The sequence below is a fragment of the Aquarana catesbeiana genome, linkage group LG05, assembly GCF_042186555.1.
Source record: "Aquarana catesbeiana isolate 2022-GZ linkage group LG05, ASM4218655v1, whole genome shotgun sequence".
In the NCBI taxonomy this organism is placed as follows: Eukaryota; Metazoa; Chordata; class Amphibia; order Anura; family Ranidae; genus Aquarana; species Aquarana catesbeiana.
Window position 1 is genome coordinate 87,459,511 of NC_133328.1, and position 15,709 is coordinate 87,475,219.

The window sequence follows — 15,709 nt, forward strand, 5'->3', positions numbered from 1 at the left end:
TAGAATAATGGACTTGGTAATGGACTGGAACTGTTAGAAACAGGTATGAACACCTCATAGAAATATGGGGACCAAAAAGTACAGTAAGTCCCCACTTACGAACAAGTTCCATTCCGGGAGCTCGTTCGTAAGCCCAACAAAGGTCAGCGCTTGCAGACAAAAGTTGAGAGCGTTGATCAGTGTGTTCTGGCAGAAGATAGCCCCCCTGTCAGAACACAAAGGCACAACAGGGGGAGATCGGTGCACCAACATTGCTTGTTATGGTACGGCGATGTGTCAGTTTTTTCTTCATTCAGCCCGCTGGGTTGAACGAAAAAAGAATGATTGTGTACCTAGCTTTACAGGATTGGACAAGTAAACACAAGTTTGCAAGTTGAATGTTCATATGTAGGGGACTTACTGCTAATGGAATCTGTACTCTTAATACTTGTAAAATCCAGACCCAAAAGCTTGACTGATTTAGTGCAATGGCCACTGGGGTGTGTGTGGTGCTTTACCAGTTTGTAGATTAAAATGCCCTCCTAAACTGGTCCTCAAGCCAAGAGAACACAGTGATGCCATAGGAAGATGAAAATGGAATTAACAACAGCTGCTGAAGAATTAACAACAGCCTGGCTATGAATAAGGCCCACACAGGGCTGAAACATGTAAGCAAACATGTAAGCAAGGAGGAAGGACACTTGGTCCTTAAGTGTTAAAGAAAGAAGAAGTATTGTGATCCCACTAGCATGTGCCAGTCCAGTGGCGTTGTTAGGTGGGTGCGGGGGGTGCGGGCCGCACCCGGGTGACACCCGCCAGAGGGGTGACACCCGTAGGTAGCGGCACGCACCGCTAACACTGCCCGCTGCCCTGATCTGCGCCACGGGACATGCGCTGTGTCCCTCAGCACAGCGGACTGAAGCCGCCTCCCCCTCCTCTCTGTTTACATCCACACAGGAGGAGGAGGAGCCCGAGGGACACGGCTGTGTGTATCGTCCGGTCCGCGCTGTTCTGAGGTCTGTAAACTTTATGTATACAGTATGTGGGTGGACATGTGCAGGGGGATTCTATACTAATGGGGGGCTCTGCACTGAGGGCGAATTCTATACTAATGGGGGGCTCTGCACTGAGGGGGGATTCTATACTAATGGGGGCTCTGTACTGAGGGGGTGTCTATACTAATGGGGGGCTCTGCACTGAGGGGGGATTCTATATTAATGGGGGGCTCTGCACTGAGGGGGATGCTATACTAATGGGGCTCTGCACTGAGGGGAATGCTATACTAATGGGGGCTCTGCACTGAGGGGGATGCTATACTAATGGGGGCTCTGCACTGAGGGGGGATTCTATACTAATGGGGGGGCTCTGCACTGAGGGGGATTCTATACTAATGGGGGCTCTGCACTGAGGAGGATTCTATACGAATGGGGGCTCTGCACTGAGGGGGTGTCTATACTAATGGGGGCTCTGCACTGAGGGGGATTCTATACTAATGGGGGCGCTGCACTGAGGAGGATTCTATACTAATTGGGGCTCTGCACTGAGGGGGGATTCTATACTAATGGGGGCTCTGCACTGAGGGGGGATTCTATACTAATGGGGGGCTCTGCACTGAGGGGGATTCTATACTAATGGGGGCGCTGCACTGAGGAGGATTCTATACTAATGGGGGCTCTGCACTGAGGGGGGATTCTATACGAATGGGGGCTCTGCACTGAGGGGGATTCTATACTAATGGGGGGCTCTGCACTGAGGGGGGATTCTATACTAATGGGGGGCTCTGCACTGAGGGGGGATTCTATACTAATGGGGGGCTCTGCACTGAGGGGGATTCTATACTAATGGGGGGCTCTGCACTGAGGGGGATTCTATACTAATGGGGGGCTCTGCACTGAGGGGGGAATCTATACTAATGGGGAGTCTGCACAGAGGGGAGATTTTATACTAATGGGGGCTCTGCACTGAGGGGGGATTCTATACTAATGGGGGGTCTGCACTGACGGGGGTTCTATACTAATGGGGGGTCTGCACTGAGGGGGGTTCTATACTAATGGGGGTTGGCAATGAGGGGGGGATTTTATACTGATGGGGGAGTCTGCACTGAGGGGGGATTCTATACTGATGGGGGTCAGCACTGGGGGGGGTGTATGTACTGATGGGGCGGTCTGCACCGAGGTGGGAGGTTGATACTGATGGAGGGGGGTCTGCAGACTCTGTACTGAGGGAGGGTTTCTGTACTGATGGGAGGTCTGTACTGAGGGAGGGGGTCAGTACTTAGTGGGCGGTCTATACTGAGGAAAGGGGGTCTGTACTGATGGAGGGGGTCTGTACTGAGGGAGGGGAGTCTGTACTTAGTGGGGGGTCTATAATGATGGAAGGGGGTCTGTACTGCGGGAGGGGGGCTATATTGATGGAGTGGGGTCTGTAGTTAGTGGAGGGGGGGTCTGTACTGAGGTAGTTGGTGGAGGGGGGTGACACCAATTTATTTGGCACCGGGTGACACCAACCCTAGTGACGCCACTGTGCCAGTCTACAATTTCATATTGCCATTTTGTCTGTCTGCCTTCAGAGCACAGCACACTTGCACTAGACCTACATGGACTTTCAGGTTGAGTGGCGGCTGCTATCTAGTTGTGCCGTGTGTTCTGCTGCATTTATGAACAATCAGCAAGCATGAGCGTAAGGAAAAACAGATAATTATAGTCTTTCTTATCTCAAAAGGAGGGGGTAGAACATGAAAACAAAGCAGAGTAACTCTTTACCCTCATAAAAAAAATAGCAGTCATGGAGTGTCCCATAGTGTCATCATTGTTAATGCATATTTACATGTGTGGGAGTGATTTTATTGAAGATATACCTTTGAAGGTTTTGTTACACTTGTAACAGAAACAGATGCTCTGCTAGGCCTTGAACTTAAACGATGAGCCATTCCGTGTCCTAGCTAGTACACGTTAACCTAAAGAAAAGAAAACATTACACAACGCAAACTCACTTTGTAAATCATTGACAATATGTTTCCCATGCCATAAAATCTAAAAAGCTAATCATGGCTCCAGTATAAATTATATATTAGACAAGAGACCCTGGGCAAGGTCCTAGAACTCCTTTCAAAATCAAAATTTCTTCTCAGTAGTATGCCCGTACACACAATCGGACATTGATCGGACATTCCAACAACAAAATCCATGGATTTTTTCCGACGGATGTTGGCTCAAACTTGTTTTGCGTACACGCGGTCGCACAAAGTTGTCGGAATTTCCGATCGCCAAGAACGTGGTGACGAGACTAGAAAAGGCCAGTTCAGAACCAAGCGCGGCACCCTTTGGGCTCCTTTTGCTAATCTCGTGTTAGTAAAAGTTCGGTGAGAGACGATTCACGCTTTTTCAGACTCGTGCTTTTCAGATCATTTTCTGCTGTTCAGTTTGTGCTTGTGGGTTTGTATCTGCTCTTCAGTGCGTGCAGCAAGTGACGCGTGACTCTTGTCATTCAGTTCTTGTTCGTTTGTTACTGTTTTTCAGGTCGCTCCTCACAGGCCTTGCTGTTCTTCAGTGCGTTCTGTTACTTCGTTCTGAGCAGACGACCGTTTTCTAGCCATGTTGCGTATACATACTCCTCGTAGAGTTTGTGCTGTGCGGGGGCTTGGTGTTGGGGTCCTGACCTTGACACAAGTCCAGTCCATGAACAGGGTGGGGAGGAGTTCATGGACCAAGAATTGGTTGCTTCAGCGTGACCAGTTCTGTCATATGCCTTTGCTCCGTGAGATCCGTGAGAATAATCCTGATGATTTCAGGAACTTTCTCCGGATGACGGACCCCGTATTTCACCGTTTGTTGGCTTTGCTGACCCCCTATATCAGCAGGCAGGATACCTGCATGAGACAAGCCATCACTCCGGAGCAGAGGCTCGTCGCCACCCTGCGGGACTTGGAGACAGGGAGAAGCCTGCAGGACCTCAAGTTCTCGACAGGTATCTCCCCCCAGGCTCTGGGGATCATTATCCCAGAGACCTGTTCTGCCATCATACAGGTCCTGCAGAAGGAGTATATTAAGGTAAGATTTTTATCCTTTAATATCACATTTTATTGTATTTAATGTTTGATAATATATTGTATTTCTTTCCTCATTCCCTAATTACCATGATTGGAATATGCTGTGAATGTCCCCTTTGTTCTCATTCATGCTTGATATTTTTGTAATTATTTTTGTTGTCCTTCATACATATTTGTCTTCACTTACCTCCCCAGCATGGTCTCCTGGCCCTATATTCACCTCATGTAGTCACTTAACAATGTATTTTATCAGCTCCATAGTAGTGCTTTACCCCAAACACCCCTAAAATGTTTTGAAATGTGATTTGTGCTTTAAATTCAGGCAGAGTGCCAGAGGCTTTTTTTGGGGGGTCTCCAAATCATTTGGAAACCTCCCTTCCCCCAACTGCTAAGTCAGCTGATACCAATTCTCTATCTATCCTCAATCATCTATCTGCTGACTTTGCCAAACCCATACACACTATACCCATCTCTTTTGTGGTCAGATCTTTGGATGAATTCCCCAAAGCATGTAGTGCAAGGGCCTGCCTGTATACTTTCAAATGGTAATGTTTAAAGTTTTTGTATCCTATTATTATCTTGATAGATAATAGCAGAATGTCCAAACGTGCTCAAATGTGTACAGTGTGTATTTATATCTTTGTATTCTGACACTTATTACCTGTCCAGTGGGCTGCCAATAGTGTAACTAAGGAGGGGCTGTTTTCAAAGTAATACCCATTATTTAGGCATTCATCTCTCAATGAAGTGGAGAGGGTTACCTGTCCAAGAGTTCCCCCCCCCCCTATAATGTCAGAAATGGCCCATGAGAGGGGGGGGGGGGAGGAATCTGATAGGTGTACCTTATACTTTGGTGTTTAAAAATTACCTCTAATAAATGGTATCTTGATGTTGGCCAACAATGTTTGTGTCTAATCTGCTTTCCCTGTTTATGTGCACAAAGACTAATTAATTTTTTATTATTTTACTCCACAATTTCCTTCCACGCCACAGGAATGGCAGACTGTGGCCTCCCACTTTGCCCAGCGGTGGGACTTTCCTAACTGCGGAGGGGCAATTGATGTGAAACACGTCCACATCGTCCCACCACCCAACTCGGGGTCATACTATTATAATTATAAGGGGTTCAATAGTATTGTGATGTTGGCGGTGGTGTCGGCTACTTATGAATTTCTGTATGTGGACGTGGGGAAGAATGGCCGGATGTCCGATGGTGGAGTCATCGCCCTGACTGAGTTCTACAGGCATCTCCAGAATGGCAGCTTGGACTTGCCACCTCCAGAAGACAATGTGGAAGGACTCCCATTCGTCTTCATTGCAAATGAAGCCTTTGCGTTGGGGGGTCATCTTATGCGGCCATTCCCGATGGGGACCCTCACCTCGGACCAGAGGGTTTTTAATTACCGGCTGGCCAGAGCCAGAAGAGTGGTGGAGAACACGTTTGGAATCATGGCCAGCCGGTTCCGCCTATTTCTTACACCCATACATATGGCGGAGTATAAACTGAATCATATTATCCTGGCGTGCTGTGTTCTACACAACTTTTTACGGAAACATTCTGCCAACTATGCTAGCTCAGTTGGGCCTGAGGCCGAAATTCAAAATGAACCAACCCTGATGGCGCTTGAAAGTGGCCGTCCTGGCTTGCCCCCCCTGAGTGCCCGTGATGTCCAGCTTAGATACCTTGAATACTTTGCGGGTAGGGGGGCTATCAATATGCCAGACAATGTGTAAAACCTTTTTCAGATAAAAAAAAAATTAAACAAATCTTTGGTGACATTTACTGCTTGTGTTTGTTTTAGCTGACCCTGACAGAAATGTGTTGAGTCCTGAAAATGGCGTGATTGTGTAACCTTACAAAGCACTGTTGGGTGTTATTTACTAAAGGCAAAGACACTTTGCACTACAAGTGCACTTGAAACTGCACTTGTAGTGCAAAGTGGATTTGCCCTTAGGAAATAACACCCATTGTCACAGAAAACATCAATTAGAGCACCACAAAAGTGTTGAGACAATAATCCACACATTCTTGATTATCAATCTTTTTAATACCTGCACAATCACATGTGCATTTAGAAAAAGTTTTTAAAACAAACCAACATGTTTGTAGTATAATTTTTGGGGTCACATTCGAAAAAATAGAAATGTCCATTTAAGATAAAACAGGCATGTTTAAAACCAACAAGAAATACACAAATCTTGAACTTACAAAGTTCACATTTGGTAGAACTTGAAGGCAATTATCAGACATGAGTATTTAGAAACTGTGTTTGATATTGCATTCAGATGGGGTGAAGTCACCCCCGGAAAAGCCAAATTTGGAAGATGCACACAAATAGCCGAATGTCAACATGTGCTACCTGCCATCACGGGGGATCAAGGGACGTGTTTTGGGGGTGCAACCCCTTCCTCACAGGTACTTTTTTATTGAGGAAGGGGTTGCACCCCCAAAACGCGTCCATTGATCTCCCGTGATGGCAGATAGCACATGTTGACACACTGTGTGCCTCTTCAAAATTTGGCTTTTCTACAATTTGACACAAAAAGTTTAAAAATTGTAGCACACCAAAAAACAAAGGGATTTGGAGGGGTTTTAAACTCTCCCCAAAACATCATTGAGGTTCTTATTTTTTTGAATAACATCATTGATGTTTTTCTTGATGTATTCCAAGTCCCTATTACACCCCATGATCTCCCCGATCAGGATCTGTGCATTTTCCGAGGTGAAAGGATCTGGATCCACAACATCACGATCACCTAAAAAGAAAGAAACCAAAAAAAAACATGTATTATAAATATGCCGGCATCCATCTCTTACCTGAGCCTGTGGTCGCAGACACTCACCTGTTGTGGTGCCAATTTCCACCACGTCTTCCTCCTCCTGCTCTGCGTTGCTTGGGTGGATTTAACCTTCTTCCAGAGGTGGGGGGTCTCTGGTCTCCTCGGATGAGGGGTGTCCTCCGAGTCTTTTCTCCCCTATGTTAAAAAAAATGGTATACTTAGCACACAGATATTTGATGGCAGAACTATAAATATGAAACATTGCTTGGAAGTGGGGTACAATTGTCTGTTTTGGCAGAGTTCCAAGATGTTGCATTTTTATTGTCCTTTGTCAAGCTTCAATACTTTACCTGTTTTGTACAAGCTTCACAGATGGAGACACCCCTATAGTATCCACTGGAGCACCTGTGTGGGACCCCTAATAAAAAGGGTGTTCTTGTGTCCCACACTAGAGCTCCAGCGTCCAGATGTGTAACCAGCTGCTGTGTGTCCTCTCCTTACACAGAATCTAGTTTGCATTTCATTCTAGTAACAAACCCATCTACACAACCAAATTATTTTCAGACAAGTAGGCACTAAAAAATGTGGGCAAATGCATATGGCCAAAACAATGGTGTTTTCTAGGCCGCACGAAAAATGTTTGATACGAACGAATAATGTGCCCATGAACATGAAAGTTCACATTCAGAAATGGATAACAGTTAAGAAAAGCACATGGAGCAGCACGAACGTAATAAACATAAAAAGAATCGGAACACAGGACAACTACTAACTTTTTTGCAGCACTCTCCCGATCTTTCTGTACTGCTCATGCTCTCTTAAATTGAGGTCCGACCACCATTTCCTGAGCTGATCTTTCGATCGTCGTACCCTGCAATTCCGGTGCAGACCCTTGACCACTTTCGCCATGATCTTGGCCTTTCTGACATTGGGGTTGGGGTAAGGTCCATACTTCCCGTCATAGTCGGCCTTCTTCAGGATATCGACTATCTCCAACATCTCCCCAAAGGAGATATTTGATGCCTTAAATCGTCTCCTTCTGGATCCAGACGTTTCAGGCTCCGGGCTTTCCTCCCCCTCCTCCTCATTGCTATAATTAGCACGCACCTGCTGTGTCTCCGCCATGTGCTCTTCCCCCACTGCGCCGAACTTAAAGGGGCGGAAGATAGACTAGAAAGAACGTCAGGGGCGGGCGGAGTTACACGCATGCGCAGTGTGTATAAAGCATAACACGCGTGCGTAGTACGTACGATCTGTGAGCGGAGGAAGGAGTATCAGAGGCGCTGATCGTGAGAACAAAGGTAAGATCTAAACTTGGGCCTATACTGCTTCTAGATTGAGGCTTATATTGTAACAAGATTAGGAGAGTTTTGCCTGACATTAGGGTTTGTCTCGTGTTGTGTTTTGCAGATAAAATGGATGGCTTCAATGACCACAACTTCCTCCCCCTGTTCATAGACAAGTACAGGGAGCTGCCCTGTCTGTGGCAGGTCAAACATCCACATTACAATAATAAACAAAAGAGGCAGGCAGCGCTGGAGAAATTGCTGGAGTTGGTGAAGCCGGTGGTCCCCACAGCAACCATCCCCTATTTAAAAGCCAAAATTGGTGGCCTGAGGAGCACTTATCTTAGGGAGCGCAAGAAGGTCACAGATTCCCAGAGATCAGGAGCTGCAGCAGATGATGTTTATGTCCCCAGGCTGTGGTACTATGAGAGACTGCGATTTCTGTCAGACCAGACTGGAGTCAGGGAATCACTCTCAACCCTTCCTTCCACTCTTCCTTCCACCCCAGCTGAGACTTCCGATGTCCAACCTGGGACTTCCAGCCAGGAAGAAGTGGAGGAGCCCAGCTTGAGCCAGGTATAGCATTCTTCTACAGATTTCTGGTCAATAAAGAAATTATGTTTACTAGATGTTATTATTGATCACTAATTGCTGATTTACATATCAATAGACAGTAGTGGGCAAAAATAATTGGGACAAGAATGAAAAATGCTGGGCTCAGAATGATAGTCTTTTATATTTGTTAACATTCAATTTGCAACAGTCATGAGCTGAAAATTGTGTGTGATTGATGAATAAAAAACTAAAACTATGTCCCTTATTCATACACAGGAAGACCTCAGCCAGGACGAGGCTCTGGAATGTGGCAGCCAGGAGGAGGCGGGGGTTAGTGGCAGCCAGGAGGAGGCAGGGCTAAGTGGCAGCCAGGAGAAGCCTGGGACCAGTAGGAGCCTGACCGAATTGCAGGTTCCTCCCCTCCGCCTTCCAACCAAAAGACCCAGGAAGGGGAGTCACGTTCCGGATTCAGCGCTCAGACTCATTCAGTAGTCTTCTGTGTCCTTCAGAGCCTTACCCACTCCTGAAGAGGCCTTTGCCTGCATGGCTGCCACCAAACTGAAGGGCATGCAGGAGGGTCAACGCCTCATGTGTGAGAAACTTATTTATAAAGTCCTAACTAAGGGGGTGAGTGGCGAAATCACACCCAATACCGACATGATTGAGTTGGACCACCCTCCTCCTCCTCCTCCTGCTGCCACAACTCCACCACCACAGCCACAGCGTGGAAGGAAGCGTGGAAGGAAGACCAGAGAGTGATGACCTGGGTACAGTCTGGTCTGACAAAAGATGCAGTCTCTTGTATGACCACAACCTGGGGACACAGATGTCATCTGCTGCTTTCTGGATCTCTGGGACTTCTGGACCAGACTGCACTCCCTTAGATATGGACTCCTCAGGCCAACAATTTTGCTTGAAAAGAATTGATGTCTGCCCTTGGGGTCAAAGGCTTCACCAATTTCTGCTGTTTCTCCAGCGTTGCCTCCCTCTTTGTTTGGTTGTGAGCCCTTAATAAAGGAATTTTTGTTTCAATTATAATCGCCTATGTGTGTTTTCCTTCCAAAAAAACTGTTTGTTGGTGAGGAGGTAGGTACATTTCAAAATACAATGTGAAATTAACAAGGGACACCAACACCAAACAATCTCATTGAGATTAAATAATACAAGATATCAATGGTGTTGTGGTAACTTGACACACAAAACACACACAAAAATATTCTGGAGTAAAAAGCAAAAAAAAGCAAAAAAAAAGCAGCCTTGAAAAAAATACAACCCCCCCCCCCCAAAAAAAATAAACAGCCTTGACAAAAAATTTTTAAAAATTAAAAACAACCAAAAAAAAAATGGTCAGATGTGACAAATCAAAATATATTGAGGGAATCCCGATAAACAATAAAGAAATAAGTTTGTGAGAAGTCTGTGTGAATATGAGCAGCAAAACTACTTCATTCTTCTCACATTATAAAGATGAACAGAGTGCGCTGTATTAAACTATTTAAAACATTGCAGCATGACGAAAGTGCTGTATCCATTCCGAACGCTCATTTTACCAGACCGAGCTGTTCCGTCTCGGAATTCCTTCTGAGCATGCGTGGCACTTTGTGCGTCGGAACTGGCCACACACGGTCGGAATTGACGCGATCGAATTTTGTTGTTGGAAAATTCTATAGCCTGCTCTCAAACTTTGTGTGTCGGAAAATCCGATGGAAAATGTCCGATGGAGCCCACACACGGTCGGAATGTCCGACAACAAGCTCCGATCGCACATTTTCCGTCGGAAAATCCGACCGTGTGTACGGGGCAGTAGAATGATTCCACCCTTTTAGTAGCACAGTATAGCACATCACATATGGCCATTACTAGGGTTGTCCCGATACCACTTTTTAAGACCGAGTACAAGTACCGATACTTTTTTTCAAGTACTCGCCGATACCGATTACCAATACTTTTTTTTAATGTTATGTGACAGTTTTCAAAGCACAATACAGATTAGGGGGCATGGATATGCAGCACTGATGAACACTGATAGGATTAGGAGGCACTGATATGCAGGACTAACATATGGCGGGCACTGACAGATGGCACTGATGGCTGGCACTGACGGGTGGCTGGCACTGATAGGTGGCACTGACAGGTGGCTGGCACTGATAGATGGCATTGACAGGTGACGCTGGCACTGATAGATGGCACTGACAGGTGGCTGGCACTGCTAGGTGGCACTGACAGGTGGCTGGCACTGACAGGTGGCTGGCACTGACAGGTGGCTGGCACTGATAGGCGGCACTTATGGGCATTAGGCTCTGATAGGTGGCATTTATGGGCACTGATGGGCAGGTGTAGTGACACTGTCATGCCACAAGGAAAGGCTGCTGCAACGCCCATCTTTGTACTCCTTGCACTTGGCCGCATTAAAATCAGCAGCGGCCATCTTGTTACACCCAGCCTGAACTATATGAGCTGGGTGTAAAAAGATGTCTGCTGCTGGCTTACTGCAGCCGAGTGCAGGGTGTACCAAGATGGGCGTCGGGATGTCCAAGCGCTGACGTCAACATGGAGCGTCACTTCCGGTTGCGCCGAGTCGCTTTATTCCTCTCCCAGGTATCAGATCTGGCATCAGGAGCATTTGTGCGAGTACAAGTATGCTCAATATCGGTCCCGATACCGATACTAGTATCAGTATCGGGACAACCCTAGCCATTACTCCTATTGCTACTTTTTTTATATTATTTAAAGTAAACTGAACTCAAAAAATTTAGGTTTGCTATGTTACATGGAAAATGTAAAACAGCTCATTGTGCAGTAATTTGTAAAAACCTACCTTTTGTCTGGAATTCCTCCTGAAAAGTAACAATGCACTTTGTGGTACGTGAGGGTGCCTAAGCACTACTGTGTCTACAACAAACCAAAACAAACCAAAACTCTCAGGCACTCAGCAATAACTTGAAGATGAGCAAAACGAAAAAAAAAAGTATCAATGGAGTATTAACAGAAAAAAAAAAAATAGTAATGGACAAACATTCAGAAACAATAAATACTGATCTTACAGTATGTATAGATCATTCATTCATAAAAAACAGAGGTAGTGACTAAACAGCAAACAGCTGAACCTAACACTAATGAAGCCTTATGCAGCTCGATGAAGGGAAAGTCCTTCCTAAAACGTGCTCTTGCATCACTGGGATGTCACTATGGGGGGAGTACTGGCAAACAGATCTTGAATGGTGGTTCATCTAAAGATTTACCTTCAACTATGTAGTGCAATAGCTTACCTGATTGCATACAAATTGAAAGGTTGGACCTCAAATTATATGGTTCTGGTAAATCTAAAGGAAAATTGTATAAGAAAATTGTATAATGTATGGCCAACCTTAACATCGGAGCTGCTCTCTCTTCCATCCTTAAGCCAATGGCTGAGAGCGCTGACCGGAGTGTTCTGGCGGGGAGGGGGAGGACCCTGACAGAACACAATAGAACAGCAGAGGAGATCACTATACTAACTAAGAGCGGCCAGTCCATTAGGGGCGCAGGGGTGCCGCCCCCCCTAGTTTGCATGTGGGGATGCAGGCAGTTTTTTTTCAAGCCACATGATTAGAGCTTGAGACTCTAATTGACTTGAAAAGGGTTGGGCTCACTAGTGACAATAGTGAATCAATATTCACTATTGTCTTTCGGCTTCTCCTCCCAGCCAATCAGGACAGGAGGAAGATCAGAGTTGGCTGGGAGGAGAAGCCGAGGAGGGGTGAGTGCAGAGGGAGCGCGCTGTGCAGAGGGACCGTGCTGTGAAGGGGTGAGTGCAGGGGGACCGCGCTGTGGAGGGGTGAGTGCAGGGGGACTGCGCTGTGGAGGGATAAGTGCAGGGGAACCTCGCTGTGGAGGGACAAGTGCAAGGGGACCGCACTGTGGACAGATGAGTGCAGGGGGACCCTGCCGTGGAGGGTGAGTGCAGGGGGGACTGTGTTGTGGAGAGGTGAGTGCAGGGGGACTGTGTCGTGGAGAGGTGAGTGCAGGGGGACTGTGTCGTGGAGAGGTGAGTGCAGGGGGACTGTGTCGTGGAGAGGTGAGTGCAGGGGGACCACGCTGTGGTGGGATGAGTGCAGGGGGACTGTGTCGTGGAGAGGTGAGTGCAGGGGGACCACGCTGTGGTGGGATGAGTGCAGGAGGACCATGCCGTGAAGGGATGAGTGCAGGGGGACCGCGCTGTGGTGGAATGAGTGCAGGGGGAATGTGCCGTGGAGGGGTGAATGCAGGTGGACCGCGCTGTGGTGGGATGAGTGCAGGGGGACCGTGCCCTGAAAAGGTGAGTGCAGGGGGACCGCGCTGTGGAGGGGTGAGTGCAGGGGGACCGCGCTGTGGAGGGGTGAGTGCAGGGGGACCGCGCTGTGGAGGAGTGAGTGCAGGGGGACTGCGCTGTGGAGGAGTGAGTGCAGGGGGACCGCGCTGTGGAGGAGTGAGTGCAGGGGGACCACGCTGTGGAGGGGTGAGTGCAGGGGGACCGCGCTGTGGAGGGGTGAGTGCAGGGGGACCACGCTGTGGAGGGGTGAGTGCAGGGGGACCACGCTGTGGAGGGGTGAGTGCAGGGGGACCACGCTGTGGAGGGGTGAGTGCAGGGGGACCACGCTGTGGAGGGGTGAGTGCAGGGGGACCACGCTGTGGAGGGGTGAGTGCGGACTGGGGGGGGATTTGTTTGTTGCCCCCCCCAAAAAAAAGTTTAGCACCCACCGCCACTAATACTAACATTGGATTGTTAGTACAGCGGCTCCAACCTGAGCTGTCAGTTTTGTTTTGTTCAGCCCGCTGGGTTGAGCTATCCCACCAGCATACTGTCAAAGCCATCAGTCAATTACAGGCAGCAGAGGCATATCTCACCCCACAGCCACATGTATACATACCACCTCTATACTAAGGATGAGCTCCGGTGTATTTGCACACTCCACGTTCAGAGCCCGCCAGGAAGTCGGCACGGCGCTGCGCTAATTACAGGCAGTGAGACATTTCCCGATCTCTGCAGCCGCACATCGGGATAATGTCTCACTGCCTGTGATTAGCGCAGCGCCGTGCCGACTTCCTGGCGGGCTCTGCATGTGAAGTGTGCAAACACGCCGGAGCTCATCCTTACTCTATACATGCCACCTCTATACATCTGGCTGTGGGGTGGGGAATGTGTGTCACTGGTTATGATTGGCTGTTGCGTTTGACAGCATGCTGGTGAGATAGCTCAGGTGGGTTCGGACACAAGCTCATCCCTATTCCTGGAGTGCTCACATTTCAAAGGCACATTGCAAGTCTTTATGGAAAGGGAAAATGCTGCAAGAAAGCATTTAAAGCAGTAGTAAGAAAAAGAGAAAAATACAATGCCCCCAATGCGCAGGTTACCATAATGTGTAAGTATGTACCGATTACTCGCACATTATGACAGACTTACCTTACAGAGTCCTCCAGTGGTGCGCTATCACCACTGCTGGTGCCTCCATCTTCGCTCGGTTTTCCTTCTGGGATGGCGCTCTCTATCCGTTTGAATGGCGGGCCGCGATGAGGTCACTCCCACACCTGAGCACGGGAGTCACCAAAGTGGCACAGCGCTCTCTGCATGCAGATTGTACTGCGCATGCGCTGATTACAAAATCGGCTTGTACTGATGCCACTCTCTACTAAATGACACAAGTTCCAGACATTTTAAAGGCACCTACAGATAAGACTTTTTTTTTTTTTTTTTTAATTTACTGTACGATAATGTCAAATATGACTTTAAATGCACTCAATGTGTATAAATTGATGACAGGGTCTCTTTAAGATATAAAAATGGTCTAGGAATGAAGGAAAAAACACAGAGGAATTCTAATCCTAATGGGTACTGTTTCTATAAAAAAAAAAAAGAGCTGGTTAGATAAAGCAGAGAGTAGAATTTGTAGTCAATAAAAAAACGAATGAAAGATACAGATCGCTCCACACACATCACACATGGCACCACATGTCTCCTGTCTCACCACAGCCCACCTTCTATCCAGGTGACGGCACACGGGGCTGGTTGCCGAGCAACCAAAGGTAAACAGGAAGAGGAACGTTTCTCCACACACTGGCTGGAGCTCCATAGGAAGGACCGCCCTCCAGTCACGTGGTGCAGCACCATGCGTGCTGGAGAGCTGGAGAGTGTTCTGTGTGCAGCTGAATGATGGATGGGTTCAGCTCTGCAATCTCACTGATCAGAGATTTCATATATTATATCTATATATACAGACACTTCCAATGTGTATGGCTTTGTATATGGAATTGTTTATAAATGAAGATTGGGACTATTACTGTGTGACTAGTATGACAGTCACTGGCTGTGCCTGAATAAATAATGGCAGTTTCTCAGCAAGCTGTAGCCTTGTGCACATCATTGTTTTACATATAATTACCATGTGTGCTCACATCAGATGTCTGTACTTGTATAGCCACTTGCTCTCCAGGCATTTTTCAGACATTCCTTGTTTCAGTAAAATCAATTTTTGCTAGAAAATTACTTAGAACCCCCAAACATTATATCTTTTTTTTTTTTTTTAGTAGAGACCCTAGAGAATAAAATAGTGGTTGTTGCAATTTTTTATGTCACACGGTTTGTGCACAGTGGTTTTTCAAACACAATTTTTTTGGCAAAACGACACTTTAACCACTTCCATACCGGGCCTATTCTGGCACTCCTCTCCTACATGTAAAAATCATCATTTTTTTGCTAGAAAATTACTCAGAAGCCCCAAACATTATATATGCTTTTTTAGCAGACACCCTAGGGAATAAAATGGCTGTCATTGCAACTTTTTATCTCACACAGTATTTGCGCAACAATTTTTCAAACGCGTTTATTTTGGAAACAAAACAGTTTCATAAATTAAAAAATAGCAAAACAGTAAAGTTAGCCCAATTTTTTTGCATAATGTGAAAGATGATGTTACGGAGAGTAAATAGATACCCAACATGTCACTCTTTAAAATTGCGCACACTCAGGGAATGGCGCCAAACTTCGATACTTAAAAAGCTACATAGGCGACTCTTTAATTTTAATTTTCTAGTGCTAGAATTG

The 15,709-nt window shown here is 46.8% G+C and overlaps 1 protein-coding gene across 6 annotated transcripts in view; it reads right to left on the reverse strand.

Annotated features, from left to right (window-relative positions):
• Positions 1-14,766, reverse strand: part of RNF32 (ring finger protein 32) — a 69,513-nt gene extending 54,747 nt beyond the window's left edge. The window contains exons 1-4 of one of the 6 annotated variants that reach the window (XM_073629940.1): positions 14,644-14,702; positions 14,072-14,506; positions 11,468-11,541; positions 2,837-2,935 (exon numbers count right to left, since the gene is read on the reverse strand). In XM_073629940.1, the coding sequence (XP_073486041.1) occupies positions 2,837-2,908 (72 nt within the window). In that variant the 5' untranslated portion in view covers positions 2,909-2,935; positions 11,468-11,541; positions 14,072-14,506; positions 14,644-14,702. Of the gene's footprint in view, positions 1-2,836; positions 2,936-11,467; positions 11,542-14,071; positions 14,507-14,643 lie in introns of all 6 variants that reach the window. The other 5 variants (XM_073629941.1, XM_073629944.1, XM_073629942.1 and 2 more) reach the window with 5 other exon arrangements.
• Positions 14,767-15,709: the final 943 nt, after the last annotated feature.